This window comes from Schistocerca nitens, chromosome 3 (genome assembly GCF_023898315.1).
Source record: "Schistocerca nitens isolate TAMUIC-IGC-003100 chromosome 3, iqSchNite1.1, whole genome shotgun sequence".
Taxonomy (NCBI): domain Eukaryota; kingdom Metazoa; phylum Arthropoda; class Insecta; order Orthoptera; family Acrididae; genus Schistocerca; species Schistocerca nitens.
This window is the reverse complement of record NC_064616.1, coordinates 823,404,510-823,420,941: the sequence shown is the minus strand read 5'-3', so window position 1 is coordinate 823,420,941 and position 16,432 is coordinate 823,404,510. Positions and strand designations below refer to the sequence as shown.

Sequence of the window (16,432 nt, the reverse complement as noted above, 5' to 3'; positions counted from 1 at the left end):
TGAAAATGTGGCATTTTCTGCTTAACAAGTCATTAGTTGCAGAGGAGTGCCTTGAGAGCGTGGGTATTGCTGAAATAGCTATGTATGCTTTTACCTACAAACTCTGTAATTCCCACAGAAAATGGGAGACATTTTCTACATCTGCATCTATCCCCGGAAGCCACCTTACGGTTTGCTGCGAAGAGTGCTTCTAATGCCGCCACATATAATGCTGCTGGGCGTATATAATTACCTATTTCTTCTGTCTCTTCACATAGTTATGGCATTACTAGGGTTCTTATCATTCCGTTTAACTTGAGAAATTTTATCATTCTTGAGCATTTGTTGAAAACGTAACAGCCGGCCGCGGTAGCCGAGCGGCTCTAGGCGCTTCAGTCCGGAACCGCGTGACTGCTACGGTCGCAGGTTCGAATCCTGCCTCGGGCATGGATGTGTGTGATGACCTTAGGTTAGTTAGGTTTAAGTAGTTCTAAGTTCTAGGGGACTGATGACCTCCGACGTTAAGTCCCATAATGCTCAGAGCCATTTGAACCATTTTTGAAAACTTAACACTTTGGCCAAGACGTGTGCAGTCGAAAAGTATCCGTCCGTGCGCCTTGACTAAGTCTTTGTACACGTTGCTAAAGTCTAACGTTTCATCACGACGTGTGTAAACCTTCTGAAAAAGGTTTGCAAAGATCCATCACGTTCGTACGTAGCTCCTATGTTTATAACTGAATCTTGTCTATATCGTCTTGATCTGGAGAGTCCAAATCGCCACGTTTAGGACACGCTAATAGCATTCTACGCCGTACCAGTTTCTACAAAACAGTGTTCTCTTCTAATCTGTAGTCTCATGTTCAAATTTATACATGTGTCTAGGGTCTAAATGGGGAAGTTACTACTAGTAATTGTTCAGAGGGTTCACGAATTGAATTAACTTGTTTAACTACATTGCGCTTCGAAAATAATCTTTTGTGTCTTGATCGTCTACAGTTCGCTTTTTCCTAAGTTTTGGATATGTGTTAAGCCTGTCAATAGGAAAAAATATTTCTATGACACGGGGAAGAAAATAGAGAACAGTAAAACGAAACTCTGTAGTCCGTTCTCAAAACTTGCTTTAGCTGAAATTTTGAATACTGGAATAAACCTGAATGCGTGTTGCAGTATAACATCTCCTCTGCCACACAGTTTACGCTGATTTGCCGGCTAGATACTCAGATAAGAGTTCGCATCCCGTCAGCACTATCTGGTGTTTTGTTAAAAATGGACTCCCGCAGTTAAACCTTAGTTAGTGTTCCAACGACTCCGAATCAGACCCGCAAATTGTCGCTAGATTCTGTTGTTGACCGAGAACAGTGGGCGTAATTAGTGAGAGAACCTGCAAGGAATGAGTATATCAGTACTTGAGACGAGTGCCAGCTCAGCATCTCTTGGTAACGCACCAAGTTCGCCACTCGAGATATCATCATCGTGATGAAATTGCGATCCTTCATCGATATATCAGAGTAGGAGCAGCAGCACAAGGTCACGTGCCGGCGGACTTATCTTTCGCCGCTGGCAGTGCAGGCAAACACTGGACAGAGGACGGCTCGCAGCTCGCCATGGACGTTAGCAGGTCTGTACATTTCTGCCTGTCTTCTCTGTGCATACTGCTGCTCAGAAACATACCATGCAGACGTTTACTATTGCACGGCATTTTTAAGAGACAGCAGCTTTCTGAATCGTGGAGCAACAGCGAGACCTCAACGTGTTGGGAAACCTAGACAAACTCATTAAAATTACATTAGTTCGCCAACAAAAGCTCGACCCTATAAATTCGCTTTATGTAAGGAGTACATTTTTCGGTGTCATTTCGTAATAATTTGCAACACACGAGTTGACATTATGTATCAGCCGAGTATTTGCTAATTAGGTCAGGACGGCGGCTGTTGCGCGATGCTTTCGTAAGACAGTGGATTTCCTTATGAAGATCTAAGTTTAAATGCGTTATGGCGATCCTATTATTTCTTCATATTTTCTATCAATAACTTCTGACGAACGACAGCATGGCTCCTTCATCGAAGTAGCGACCGATATCTCAGCATGTCCTCCATCCCGCAGCCAAACAGACTTCACACTGCCCGCCGCGGTGGCCAAGCGGTTCTAGGCGCTTCAGTCCGGAACCGCGGGACTGCTACGGTCGCAGGTTCGAATCCTGCCTCGGGCATGGATGTTAGTGATGTCCTTAGGTTAGTTATGTTTAAGTAGTTCTAAGTTCTAGGGGACTGATGACCTCAGATGTTAAGTCCCGCCGGCCGCGGTGGTCTCGCGGTTCTAGGCGCGCAGTCCGGAACCGTGCGACTGCTACGGTCGCAGGTTCGAATCCTGCCTCGGGCATGGATGTGTGTGATGTCCTTAGGTTAGTTAGGTTTGAGTAGTTCTAAGTTCTAGGGGACTTATGACCACAGCAGTTGAGTCCCATAGTGCTCAGAGCCATTTGAACCATTTCTTGTTAAGTCCCATAGTGCTCAGAGCCATTTGAACCATTTGAGACTTCACACTGAAACATTCACGGAGGTTCTCGCTACTATGTCTCCCACGTGACACTACATTCATCGGTCTCACACGATTCTTCTAATTCACGGTAAAGCTACATCCTTCGTTAAACGTAACGTGAATATGCTCTTACTAAGCCTATGACTAGCTTCGCTTTAATTTCATACGTGTCTTTAAGTTTCAGATACAGGATGTATCTTCCTCTTTCTGACTCGCCGCACTGGAACAGACTAATCTGGTTTCAGCAGACTGTGCAGTCGATTATATGCGTAACTGGCTAGCTTTTCGTTTCAGGCCTTGTTGTTTAAACTAGAAAGGCAATCATTTTTTATTACGATACTGAAATAAACATGAGAAAACAGTGTTTCAGTAACATTGGGTTTCTTATGTCTATTTAAAGTATTTGCTTTTCTTTAACTACTGGTTGTGCGTAAATAAAGTTAACAGAGAACGCACATAACTGCGAATGATGTTTCCAAATAATACGGAGAACAGAAATGTTAAACGTATACTGTGCAATCGTTTAGGAACAACGGTCCTCTTCGTCTTCTGTTTGAGCTTTTTTTTTAACTGCCAGCTGTCAATGGGCTACAAAGTGTTAAACCGGCACTTTCCTCCCGAAAACGTGCTCCCATATATTTCAAAATTCGCAAACCGGTGTGTATTTGTTTTTTCGTAGAACATTCGCTTTTAACGGGAAACGAATGGATGAATGTTATTTAATATAAACCCCCCCCCCCACACAAAAAAAAATGACTCTGAGCACTATGGGACTTAACTTCTGAGGTCATCAGTCCCCTAGAACGTAGAACTACTTAAACCTAACTAACCTAAGGACATCACACACATCCATGCCCGAGGTAGGAATATTACCCATTTTAAGTATTTGAGGTAGCGGTTGTTACATTTTAACAGTAATAATTGGTAGTATTCGACTGTTTTATGTCCTATACACAACTAAATTGTGTGTAGAACATAAAAAGATTGAATTCCACCAATCATGACGGAAGGAACTTTATTATGTCATGGTTAATGAAACTGAACAGTTCAAATTTCTAGATGTTCAGATAGATAGTAAACTGTCGTGGAAAGCCCACTTTCAGGATCTTGTCCAAAGACTTAATGCTGCAATTTTTACTATTAGATCGGTATCTGAAGTGAGTGATCGTTCGAAACGAAAATTATTCTACTTTGCTTTTTTTCAGTCGCTTATGTCGTATCGTATTATATTTTGGGTAACTCTTCTAAAAGGATATTTTTGGCTCAGAAACAGGCGGTTCGGGTAATAAGTGGTGTAAGTTCACGAACCTCTTGTCGACCCCTGTTTACGAGTATGGGTATTTTGACACTGATCTCTCAAGATATATATTCCTTAATGTCATTTCTTGTTAAAAATTTTAGCTTATTCCCAAGAATAAGTAGCTTTCACTCAGTTAATACTCGGCAGAAATCAAACCTGCATTTGGATCGGACTTCCTTATCTCTTGTGCGGAAAGGTGTGCAGTATACTGCTGAATCCATTTTCCATAAGCTACCACTATAATTCAAAAATCTTAGCAGTAATCCACGCGATTTCAAATCGAAACTGAAGAGTTTCCTCATGGGACACTCCTTCTATTCTGTCGAGGAGTACCTTGAAAAATGAAGCTGATTCTTGTTGTATTGTTGATTGTGTTTACTTAAACTTATGGATTGACTTTCTTTGGGTTCATAAACATTTTATTTTTGTCTGTTATTACTTTTATGTTGTAATTTAATGTACTGACACGTTCCATGACCTTGCAGTTTTGCTCCTCGATTTGGGCCTACGGAATTTGACGTGTAAATAAAAATAACATAAACACGAATTACGCATATTCGTGCACGGACGCCTAGTGTACGAGCAAACAATCTTCTCTCTGTGGCACTGTTTATATTAAAGTTCCTGGGTATATTGCAATCATAAACTAATGCGGTAATCTTATCAGTTTCTGTTACGTTACTATCATTCCTGCGCTTTTGAAGCAACGAGTTGTTTTCTATATTGGTCGTACATTCTTTGGCTCTGAGCACTATGCGACTTAACTGCTGAGGTCATCAGTCGCCTAGAACTTAGAACTAATTAAACCTAACTAACCTAAGGACATCACACACATCCATGCCCGAGGCAGGATTCGAACCTGCGACCGTAGCGGTCACGCGGTTCCAGACTGAAGCGCCTTTAACCGCACGGCCACACCGGCCGGCGTACATTCTTTGGCAGGTACTGTATATGCCATTTTCGTAAGACGTTCACATTGTTACTAAAAAAAACATTATGTTAGTCTACTTTTGTACTTATTCTCTCAATCTCTCAAATTCTCTTGGTATTTATATACCTTGTGGAGTGGTTTCAGTGTGTTTACACCAAAATGAATGTCTCTAGAAACGTTTTTCTCGCTCCACCTAATATAGCACAAAATATTTAACGCGATTACCGCTTTACGTCTGCTTGGGGAGATACAGAGAGAAGGGGGGAGAGAAAATAAAAAAATTCTCACGTCCCCACTCTCCGTTAACGAATAAGAGGAAACATAATAAATACTTCCGAATGACGGCTGCAGGTTACACGTAATGAGGATGGCTTGTTTCGTTTCATTTATTGCAAATAATATATCGTATAACTGTTATTTAAAACAAATTATTTTAGTTTCAACCTGATCAGACAGTTTTCCGGTTGAAATAAAACTTTATATTGTCACTGCAGCAGTTTTTTTTTCCTCCTGCTTGATAAGAGCAGACAAAATCCAGTTTGAGAAAGTGATGTACTATCGATCGGTTTCTGCAATTCGCCCTTTATATCACACTAGTGCGTTACCTCATATTGCTCCTTTAAATGAGGCATAAGTCTTATGTCTACTAGGATTAGGACCCACTAGAGATAGTATTGTATAAAGAGTCATACCATCCATACGATTCTTATCGTTTCAGCACACATATGGGCTTTAAGTCTAATCCCTAGAAATTACCGATTTATTGGTATCTCTTGCAGATATGATAGCTGTGGAACGTCTCTTTCTAAACAAACGACTCTGATATGGACATGATTCGAACAAATGATGTGGATTTTCTGCCGATATGTACCACTGCGCATAGTGTTTGTCCTATTTGACTATATGTACTTGAGATTCTTTTCGCGATAACATAGTGATCAGTAACGGAACTCTTCACATCTTCAGGTACCGAGAAGCTGTCCATTTGGTTGTCTCTCTCCACGATTCCAAGAAGTCAGACCATATTAACTCAAAACTTGCTGCACGTCGTGTAACACTTAGACGCGAAACAATGAGAGAACACGTGTGATGTAATAAGGAATATTCTTCCTTTGTGAACTTTGTTTCATGGTCATTCGCCTGTAATACAAGGCATATTTCTGTGGTTAACGTTTCGTCTCCTAATGCTGTAGACATCATCAGAGGCTGTAAATACTGAGATAGCAGTTTCAAACATAACCTCAGCAAGCCGAACTCTTGGTCTTGCTGAGTTTATTTAATTTTCAAATCACCTCTAGCTGAAACTACAGACCCCCACACGCCTTACTGCGGCGACGGTGCACGTCTTACATAATTTAAAAAGAGGCGTAATTTAAAAAGAGGCATAATTTAAAAAGAGGCCCCTCATCGGAACACAGGACATGTCTCCAGTCAGCGACTGTACAATTTCTGTCTTGTTTGGCCCACTGAAGACGTGCTGCTAGGAATGACCTTTTGCTTGGTACCTGATTCCAAAGGTCCATTGCATTCAGTACCCTTCGCAGTGTTGTCTCAGAAACTCGTTGAGATTGATCAGCATTCACCGAAATCAGCAATTCCTGTCAGGTATGAAACCAAGGAATGACATTGTTGTCCAGCCACTGTTGTTTACTATGTTTTTACTACCACTTCCCTTATGCCATGTTACATGCCTGCGACTGCTGCGTCAACAAATCAAATCAACAATAAATCAGTCAACTTCATTAGAAAAATTAAATGTGTGTGAATTCCTAAGGGACCGAACTGCTGAGGTCATCGGTCCCTAGACTTACACACTACTTAAACTAACTTATGCTAAGAACAACGCAGACACCCAAGCCCGAGGGAGGACTGGAAACTCTGGCGGGAGGGGCCGCGTAATCCGTGACATGGCGCATCAAACCGCGCGGTCAATCCTCGCGACAGGCAACTTCATTCACGGTGTGGTAATGGGCATATCAACACAATTGGAACTTTCTGCCATTCTGCGACGTCGATCCTACGTATTGTACTGCTTCTAAACAACTGACTGATAGGAGGATCACGTGATCGTCTGCTACCTGGTCCATACCATCTACAGCGTTTCCAAACAAACAGTGTGTTCTCTTAACGGGGTGACTAATATAGTGTCCGGTGAGATTACGTATGAAATAGAATCGAAAGCAAATAGAGGTGCAGTGCAGACATTAAATCGAGAATAACAAAGGCAAAATTGGCATTCTCTAGGAAGATGAGGATTTTCTGCAACGTTTTGGGAATGGGATTAAGAAAAAATTGGAGTATTTTGTCTGGAGCGTTCTACTGTACCTCGTCGTAACTTTGAACATGAGAATGGAAGCCGGAAAGCCGTTGACTAATACTGAAATGTAGACCTGACGGAGAATGGGTACACTGAGTGACAAACGAATATGTGCTGCGGCGAATGAGAAAAGAAAGGCATTTGCTGCATGCAGTTAAGCGGAGTAAAAGAAACTGGTTTCGACATGTACAGATGAAGCGTCGAGGAATTTTTTTTTTTTGAATAGGTTTTTTTAGCAGGATACGGGGAGGGGAAGAGAAGGCAAGAATGGTCGAGAACTCAGATCCTGAGCCATCCCGTTAATCTATGAAAATACATTACGTGAAGGAGGAGGAGATCTATAGAAAAAAAATGAACAAGACCCCGATCACAAATCAGAAAACTGATCGTGCTGATAATGACGATGATGATAATATTGCACGATGACGCGAGTCTTCACACTCTCTACTTTAGGTTGTCTGTAACAGACAAATCTTCCTCTGGTTAGTGTGTTGGACACGACGAGATACTTAGAGACATGTATCTAATCTGATGCAATTATTTTTAATGAGCAATGTCATTCAGTTATCAGCCTAATCGCCATAAATTGTTTTTAGTGATCAGTCAGTGTTGAGTTAGTCTTTCATGTTAATATTGCATCTAGGGGACAAACTTCTAGCTTCTGGTGGTATACAAGAACAGCTTGATTTGTATATAAACATTTGTGCCTTCTTATGTAAGAAAACCTGTGATTTTTGTATACACAGTTCCCCTGCCATTGCAGATGCTCAAATAACGCTACCTACCAGATGTTTCGTACAACTAGTATCTCCCAGTACGTCGTAAACTTCTCTGTATAAAAGAAATAGGTTCAATTAGTTTGTTTCTGATTCGGTTCATTAGAAATGGTTTGTGAAAGCCTGCGACTGTGAAAATAATGAATTTTTTATGAATAATTTTCTGCTACCAGTCACGATTTTCTTTTATTTGTTTTACACGATTCGCTTGGGAAATGATTCCCAGGTAACGCGTTTGAAATTGGGAATCATTTCCCGAAACGTGGGACCGGTAGCAGAAAAATTGTTTATAAACAAATCCATTAGTTTGTTTCTTCAGAATTTGCATCTAGGTTGGATGGCAGAGGGGCACATAAGTGAAGTGATCATAATATACCACTTAAAGATGAATAGTTTTCTCAGAAACGTTTGTCGTGCATATAAAAGGCATCAGTTACTACATTTCAAGATGTGTTAATTGTATATAATCTAGCGTTCAACCGATATGGTCACAAGCCCAGGAGAGGCGCTGCAGACGATGTCGAGCTGTTAGCAAAGACACTCGCGTCGTTTGTCTACTGCCATAGCCCATTAACGCCAAATTTCGCCGTACTGTTCTCAACTACGCAAAAGTCGCTGCTCCCGGTCTTTACGTGATGGCTGTCGGCCACTGCGTTGTCCGTGGTGGGAGATAACAACCGAACTTTAGCACTATCGGCACACTCTTCACACTGCAGATCTCGGAATATTGAATTCCTTAACGATTTCCAAAATGGAATGTCACATGTGCCTAGCTCGAGCTACTATTCCGTGTTCCAGTTCTGTTAATTCCAGTTGTGCGTCCATAATCACGTCGGAGACCTTTTGACATGAATCACCTGAGTACAAATAACACCTTCGTCAATGCACTGCCTTCTTATATACATTAAGTGATACTACCGCCATCTGTGGTTTATAAAGCGCTTGTTCGCCCGATTCTTGAGTATTGTTCATCTATCTGGGGTCCCTATAAGGTAGGACTGATAGAGGAGATAGAGGAGATCCAACGAAGAGCGATGCGTTTCGTCACGGGATCGTTTAGCTGGCGAGAGAGCGTTACCGAGATACTAGACAAACTCCACTGGCAGACGTTACAAGAGAGGCGTTGTGCATCACGGAGAGATTTACTATTGAAATTTCTGGATAACACTTCTCAGGAGGAGTCGGACAACATATTACTTCCCCCATATGTAGTTCGCGTATTGACCACGAGGAGAAAATTTGAGAAATTAGAGCAAATACAGAGGCTTAACGACAATCATTCTTCCCACGCACTATCCGCGAGTGGAACAGGGTTGGAGGGATCAGATAGTGGTACCGAAAGTACCGTCCGCCACACACCATTAGGTGGCTTGCGGAGTATAATATAGGTGTAGATGTAGATCTGTAATATCGCTATCTCATGACTCTTCCTTTTTCACCTCAGTGTACTGTGACAGCTCTTCGACCTGTTATAATGAATGGAAACAGGCCACAAATGTAAGCAGACCTGAAACTGCACCCTTCAGAAAACGTGAAAACGGAAAATGCTGCTGACTGCTGTATTAGCTACAGACAGTCATGTCTTTTCTATATCTATCTGTTAATAACATATTTTCAGTTTTTCTTCGAATATGTAAGATATCAGACAAGCTTTTATAACCTTCTCTTTAGTAATTGAATGAAGAATGAAGAAAATCCACAGGTTGATTAGCACATGGTGATTAAAGCAAGGGTGACGTTAAAAACAGCTGGACGCAGTCTGTAAAAATCGTCTTAAACAAAAAAGGTGAGATGTGACACAGATCTTCTGATGTATTTCACATTTATTCACTTACACCTTCTGTGGTTGTGTGGTGTATCTTATTGCTCGAAATCTGTTTTTAATGTTTCTGCTTCATAAATTTTGGATACTAGACCAAGTGACTTTTTAACATTAGCTGAATTTTCCGTCGGTACTTGGTAGAACGTAATAATAGTATTCAAAAGGAAAACACTTCCTAATGTTCTGCAAAATTATATTTATTAGGTCACGAACTGGCTTTTGGCTTCTCAGGTCATCTTCAGGTGACAAGTGTTACCTGAAGATGGCCTGAGAAACCGAAAGCCTGTTCGTGACCTAATAAATATAATTTGGCAGAACATCGGCAACGGCCTTGCCACAGTGGATTCCCCAGTTCCTGTCAGATCACCGAAGTCAAGGGCTGTCGGGAGTGGCCGGCATTTGGATGGATAAAACCATCCGGGCCGCCAGGCACTGTTGCTATTTTTCGGGGTGCACTCAGCCTCGTGATGCCAACTGAGGAGCTACTCGACCAAATAGTAGCGGCTGCGGTCAAAGAACACCATCATACCGACTGGAAGAGCGCTGTGCTGACCCCACGCCCCTCCTATCCGCATCCTCAGCTGAGGATGGCAGTCGGATGGTCCCAATGGGCCACTTGTGGCCTGAAGACGGAGTGCTTTTGCAGAACATTAGGAAGTGTTTTTCTTTTCAGTATTAAGTAACGTTCTTCTCGCAATACCTCTCAGCAAATCAAGTAACCCCAAAAAGCATCTCATCGATTCCTGATAACTCGTTCGGGTTCAGGTTGTTCAAAATGTTCAGATGTGTGTGAATTCCTAAAGGACCAAACTGCTAAGGTCACCGGTCCCTAGACTTACACACTACTTAAACTAATTTATGCTAAGAACAACACGTACGCCGGCCGAGGTGGCCGAGCGGTTCTAGGCGCTACAGTCTGTAACCGTGCGACCGCTACGGTCGCAAGTTCGAATCCTGCCTCGGGCATGGGTGTTTGTGATGTCGTTAGGTTTAAGAGGTTCTAAGTTCTAGCGGACTGATGACCTCAGAAGTTAAGTCACATAGTGCTCAGAGCCATTTGAACCATTTCTTGAACAACACGTACACCCATGCCCGAGGGTGGACTCGAACCTCCGGATCGAGGGGCCGCGCAATCAGTGATATGGCGCCTCAAACCGCGTGGCCATTCCGCGAGGTTCTGGTTATTCGGTGATACATGGAGGGTAGACTGCATTACTGGATCACCGATATCTTCCACATCAACGTGTTGCTTTTCTTCTATCATTCTAGGAGACATGTCTTACAAACTTTCGATATGTTATTACCATATATTAACCTATTATTATGTACTTCACAGGCGTTTATCATGTGAACTTCTTAGGTTAAGTTAACGCCTTAACTATTTCTGGCGTCGGGTGCCACAGAGGTTGAATGCCCACCAGAGGAGATGAACTTACATGGCCGTTAGCGGGCACTGTGGTCTCGCGGCGCAATTGTCGCAAGGCGAGTGCGCCACAATCTCGCCACGTGAGTACGGCAGCCAATAACATTCCACGCGGGCAGTATACAGGCAGTTTCGAAATTGCCGTTTCAAACTTCTAGGACGTGTAGAACGGACTAAATACATAATATTTTGAACGGGAAACCACATCCGGAAACGTACAGTTTCCGTTCTTTTTAAAATTCAGTCTTGATCACACCACGTATGTTACAAGAACATAGGTGACCGGTTTCGGTCATATCACATGACCATCATCAGACCCATGGCATTCTTCGAAGATGGTAGCTGGAGCACTCTTCTCAGCTGCTGTGATGTCATTTTAAAAATCTTTGATCACTGTTCCAAAAATGTTTATTAAAATCATCCACTTCTGCCTGAAGAATTGAATTAGACGTGACGCAATACGTTATTAGGCTGCAATTCAAAAGGAAAGATAAGGAAACGTGCATTTGTCACTGAAGCACAGTTGTTTGTACTAACACTTAAACAATACGTGTTTACGTTATTCCAAAACAAATAAAAACCCAGCATATTTTACGTGCAGAACAGTACTGATGCATGACAACAGCTGCTCGATGTGGCGACCACCAGCATTGGTACAGACATTGTAGCTGAGAAGCAAATTCTGGTACATATTCTCCATCCCACCTGGTGTCTCTTCATATTCTAGTGCCAGTATATCTTTCTCTGTCTCTGCGGGAGTCTCATAAATTAAACTTTGCATGCGACCCCACAAGGTAGTAGTCCGCAAGAGTTAATCCGGCAATCGTGGCGGCTTCTAGGTTGAACCACCTCGGTTTAACCATCTTTCACCATATCTTTAACCCGATGCAGTACCATATCACCATGTCTCCAAACCGCAAGTGAGAGGTGACGTGGTGCACCATCACACTGAAACCACACTTCCTGAAGGACACTCGGTGACACAGCTTCCAAGAACGGGTTCAATACGTTTCGTAGGAAGGTCAAGTATGCAGGACCAGTTAGCTTGAACGGAATGAGATATGTCACAATCACATGGCTGTACACAATACCTTATAACACTCCGGTCTGCTATTGGTACACCATAACCTTAAAGTAGGAGTCAGTTTGCCAAACAGAATTATTTTGTTATAGCAATTATGGTACAAAGCAGCAGAGCAGTGTTACCCTCTGGGAGGAATTTTGTTAAGTTGACCGTGTTGTACCTAACGGAAGTGGCTTATCGGAAATGAAAGTCAGAATTACGTAAATATTTGAACAGTACCAAACAAAATTTTGCCTATCTACACTGTTCAACAGATAAAGAAAACGGTCGCCAGCCTAACTAGGCAAGAGAATGATTAACATTCTCGTTTAAGAAAGTAGGTATAAGTAACTATAACGGACAAACACAACCTAGACTTGGCCACACACGAGTGCAATGAACTCTGACACACATATGTTTTAAGATTGAAGCTAACAACTGGAGCAGCACAAAAACTATTTGCAAAATTATAACACTTACAGAAAAACACTATCACTTTCAGGGCTTACACAAACTGAGCAGTCTTTATACTGTTAATATGCACACAAGAGAGACAAACACTTAGTAATCATGAACATATAATTTCCTACTATCCAGTTTTCTACTATTACTACTGTGAGACATAAAATTAACATTAATGTAAGATACTGACCCACTTTCTGAGATTAACAACAGGCATTAATGTGATCATTTACTAAGCAAAACTCTATAAGCCTCAGTCTTGAGAGATTTTAATTTGAAGTTGACAACAACACATTAATAAGCAGTTTTACTAGGAAAATTATTTCAGCAAGCATCATTAACTTTAACTCACTCTCTTGCCACATTAACTTTAACTTTCTCTTTACTATGTTCAAAGGACATCAATTAGAAAACTGGGTTTTAATGTACTTTCAGTAAGGACACTCGGTAATCACTTTAGTTCGAACGGAGAGGACCCTGAGAGGTGTTATGATGAGGAGAAAAATCAAGGTAGGTACATAAATTCAGATAAAATTTACCTTATGTTTGAGCACACTAACACATCCATTAGGCTGATCCTTCACTGTACATCATTAAAGTGTTACGTTGCAATGATTGCGCAATGTGGTGGCAACTACATGTTGGTAGGTGGAATTGCAGGCAGAATTGCTGGACTCTGTCATTTCTTGGTGGCGAAGATAGATACAAATTCCAGAATAGTTCCAGCTATTTATCCATTTATCCGAGGCCTTAGAAAGAAGCAGGAAAAGCCTCTCTCGGAATCAGCACAATATGCATCCTTTACTTGGCAGTGCATGGACTCGTAGCTCATCTCCGACTGCTGGCTCGTCCCCGACTGCCTATCAGTTCCACCTTTTCCACCTAGGCCAACCACAATTTGCGCGCGCTACACAGTTCCGTTCCCGAGGGGAACCACTACACCTCTTATACACAGAATACTAAGAGCCCTAAGTGAGGATCAGCAATTTACATAACAGCAACCAAATGCATTAAATAAAACAAAACATTTACACATATTGACATCTCTACAAAAAATTATTCACACAAAATTACAATCGTATACAGTAAGTTTTGTTCCCTCCAAATGGGACATAGAATATAAATTGCAGATACACTACTTTGCATTGAACCAAAACATGACGTCAAAGTTTGTACAAAGAAAGGAGTATACAAATTTATGTTATCGATTCAAACAAACACATTTACAGAAGGTCAATGATGTAACATTAACTGAAACAAAGGCAAAATAGATCAGTAGTGCATTAGAGCCATGGTGTTACAACCTGCCCACACCTTAATACCAAACCAGTGCTGAAATACCATAACATATGTAGTGTGCGGGTCTTCGTTTGCGCAGACACGGTTTTTTCGCGAATTCAGAACACAATCCCTAGTGAACTTAGATTCATCTTAACAAAACTCGACGTGGAAACAGATTTGTGTCGATGTAGCGGTGCAAGAACACGTGCAGTGGGCAAACCGTTTTGGAAAATCGTCTGGACCCTTAGAGCGTACCTTTTGTAAGTGATACGGATGTAGCTGTTGCCCCTGCAGAACGTCCCAGACGATACTGTGACTAACACCCATTGCAAGTGCAATTGTTAGAATACTCGTTGGCGGCTTCTCTTTAACCCGATGCAGTGCGTCATCTTCAAATTCGGGGGTGCGGCTTTACCGTGGAGCACCGCAGTCCAGCTTCCTCACGGTGAAGGTAACTGTTTCTCGGACTTGCTGCGAATCTTGGGCAAAAAGTTTGTGCGATTGTTTGATACGATGCGAAAAACGTTCGTGATACATCCGATAGCAGCTCTTCCGCTACCTCGAGCTTCGCCATACTCAAGGATCATGTCTGTGTATTGCGAAAACCATGTTTACTGTATCGAAGATGCAGAGGCATTGAATAGGTCTCGTAACAAGGCAGATGTTAAGTGACTTCAGGTGACCGTCTGACGCAGTACACTTCACCGTGTCTGCCCTATTGTATACCAGGGCAGGCAACTCTGACACTTTCTATTTCCGTCAGCAGACGTGGACGCGTCACAAATCTGAAGTGAAACCGTCGTAGAACGGAAACTGTACGTTTCCGGATATGGTTTCCTATTCAAAATACACTAAAGCTCGAAAGACTATGGTATAGGCATGCCTACTCAGATACAGAGATATGTAAACAGGCAGAACCCGCTGCGGTCGACAACGCCTATATAAGACAACCAGTGTCTGGCGCAGTTGTTAGATCGGTTACTGCTGCTACAATGGCAGGTTATCAAGATTTAAGTGCGTTTGAACGCAGTGTTATAGTCGGCGCACAATGGGACACAGCATCTCCGAGGTAGCGGTGATGTAGGGATTTTCCCGTACGACCATTTCACGAGTGTACCGTGAATATCAGGAATCCGGTAAAACATCAAATCTCCGACATCGCTGCGGCCGGAAAAAGATCCTGCAACAACGGGACCAACTCGACTGAAGAGAATCGTTCAACGTAACAGAACTGCAGCCCTTCCTCAGATTGCTGCAGATTTCAATGCTGGGCCATCAACAAGTGTCAGCGTACGAACCATTCAACGAAACATCGACACGGGCTTTCAGAGCTGAAGGCCCACTCGTGTACCCTTGATGACTGCACGACACAAAGGTTTACGCGTCGCCTGGGCCCGTCAACATCGACATTGGACTGTTGATGACTGGAAACATGTTGGCAGGTCGGACGAGTCTCGTTTCAAACTGTATCGAGCGGATGTACGGGTAGGGAGACAACTTCATGAACCCATGGATCCTGTATGCTAGCAGAGGACTGTTCAAGCTGGTGGAGGCTCTGTAATGGTGCGGAACGTGTGCAGGTGGAGTGATATGGGATCCCTGAAAAGTCTAGATACAACTCTGACAGGTGACACGTATGTAAGCATCCTGTCATCTGCACCCTTTCATGTCCATTGTACATCCCGATGGACGTGTGCAATTCCAGCAGAACAATACGACACCCTACACGTCCAGAATTGCTACAGAAAGACTCCAGGAACACTCTTCTGAGTTTAAACAGTTCCTCGGGCCACCAGACGCCCCAGACATGAACATTATTGAGAATATTTGGGATTCCTCGCAACGTGTTGTTCAGAACAGATCTCCACACCCTCACACTCTTACGGATTCATGTTGTCCGTTCCCCCCATCACAACTTCAGACATTAGTCGAGTTCATGCCACGTCGTGTTGCGGAATTCTACGTGCTCGTGGGGGCGCTACGCGATATTAGGCAGGTGTACCAGTTTCTTTGGCTCTTCAGCGTATTACGTACTCACTCCTCTCTACAAGTGCAAGAAGTTTGTCATGGGAATTTCCGAACACCCTATATAGGTGTATGCCCAGTGCACAGTTGGTCAGTTGAGTACTCACGCTTGATATTGTCGAATCCATCTTCGCTGTACTAAGACTGCTGAGCTTGTCACCCGGTTACCCTCTTTGGTCGCGTCTTGGGTTTGTCTCTCCGCTGCTCCTGGCCACGCTGTCATGGTTGGGGCGAAGGCTTGGCGTAGCGCCTCGTTGTCGTCTAGATTGGTTGTCATTGTCCTGGTCTGTTGTCTCGTTCGCACCCTGTTTGTCGCATTTCGCTCGTCTACAGTTAGTTTGGGTTACTCTTCAGCCGGTGGTTTGCCTGCCTGGCGTCTTCCTCTATTTCTTCCAGAGACCCAATGTGCTAACCGATATACGAATTTGTGACAGTTGCACGGAGTGACACTTTTAAGGAGAGGGAATGTGTTGACATTTGTACGGAGCCCAGGACACTGTAGACCAGGGGCGGGC

General features: G+C 42.8%; 1 protein-coding gene across 1 annotated transcript in view; it reads left to right on the top strand.

The window, feature by feature from the left end:
• Positions 1-1,547: 1,547 nt before the first annotated feature.
• LOC126248843 (facilitated trehalose transporter Tret1-like) overlaps positions 1,548-16,432 on the top strand; it is a 197,760-nt gene continuing 182,875 nt past the window's right edge. Inside the window, exon 1 of the mRNA XM_049950265.1 lies at positions 1,548-1,597. Within this exon, the coding sequence (XP_049806222.1) occupies positions 1,584-1,597 (14 nt within the window). The 5' untranslated portion in view covers positions 1,548-1,583. The remainder of the gene's footprint in view (positions 1,598-16,432) is intronic.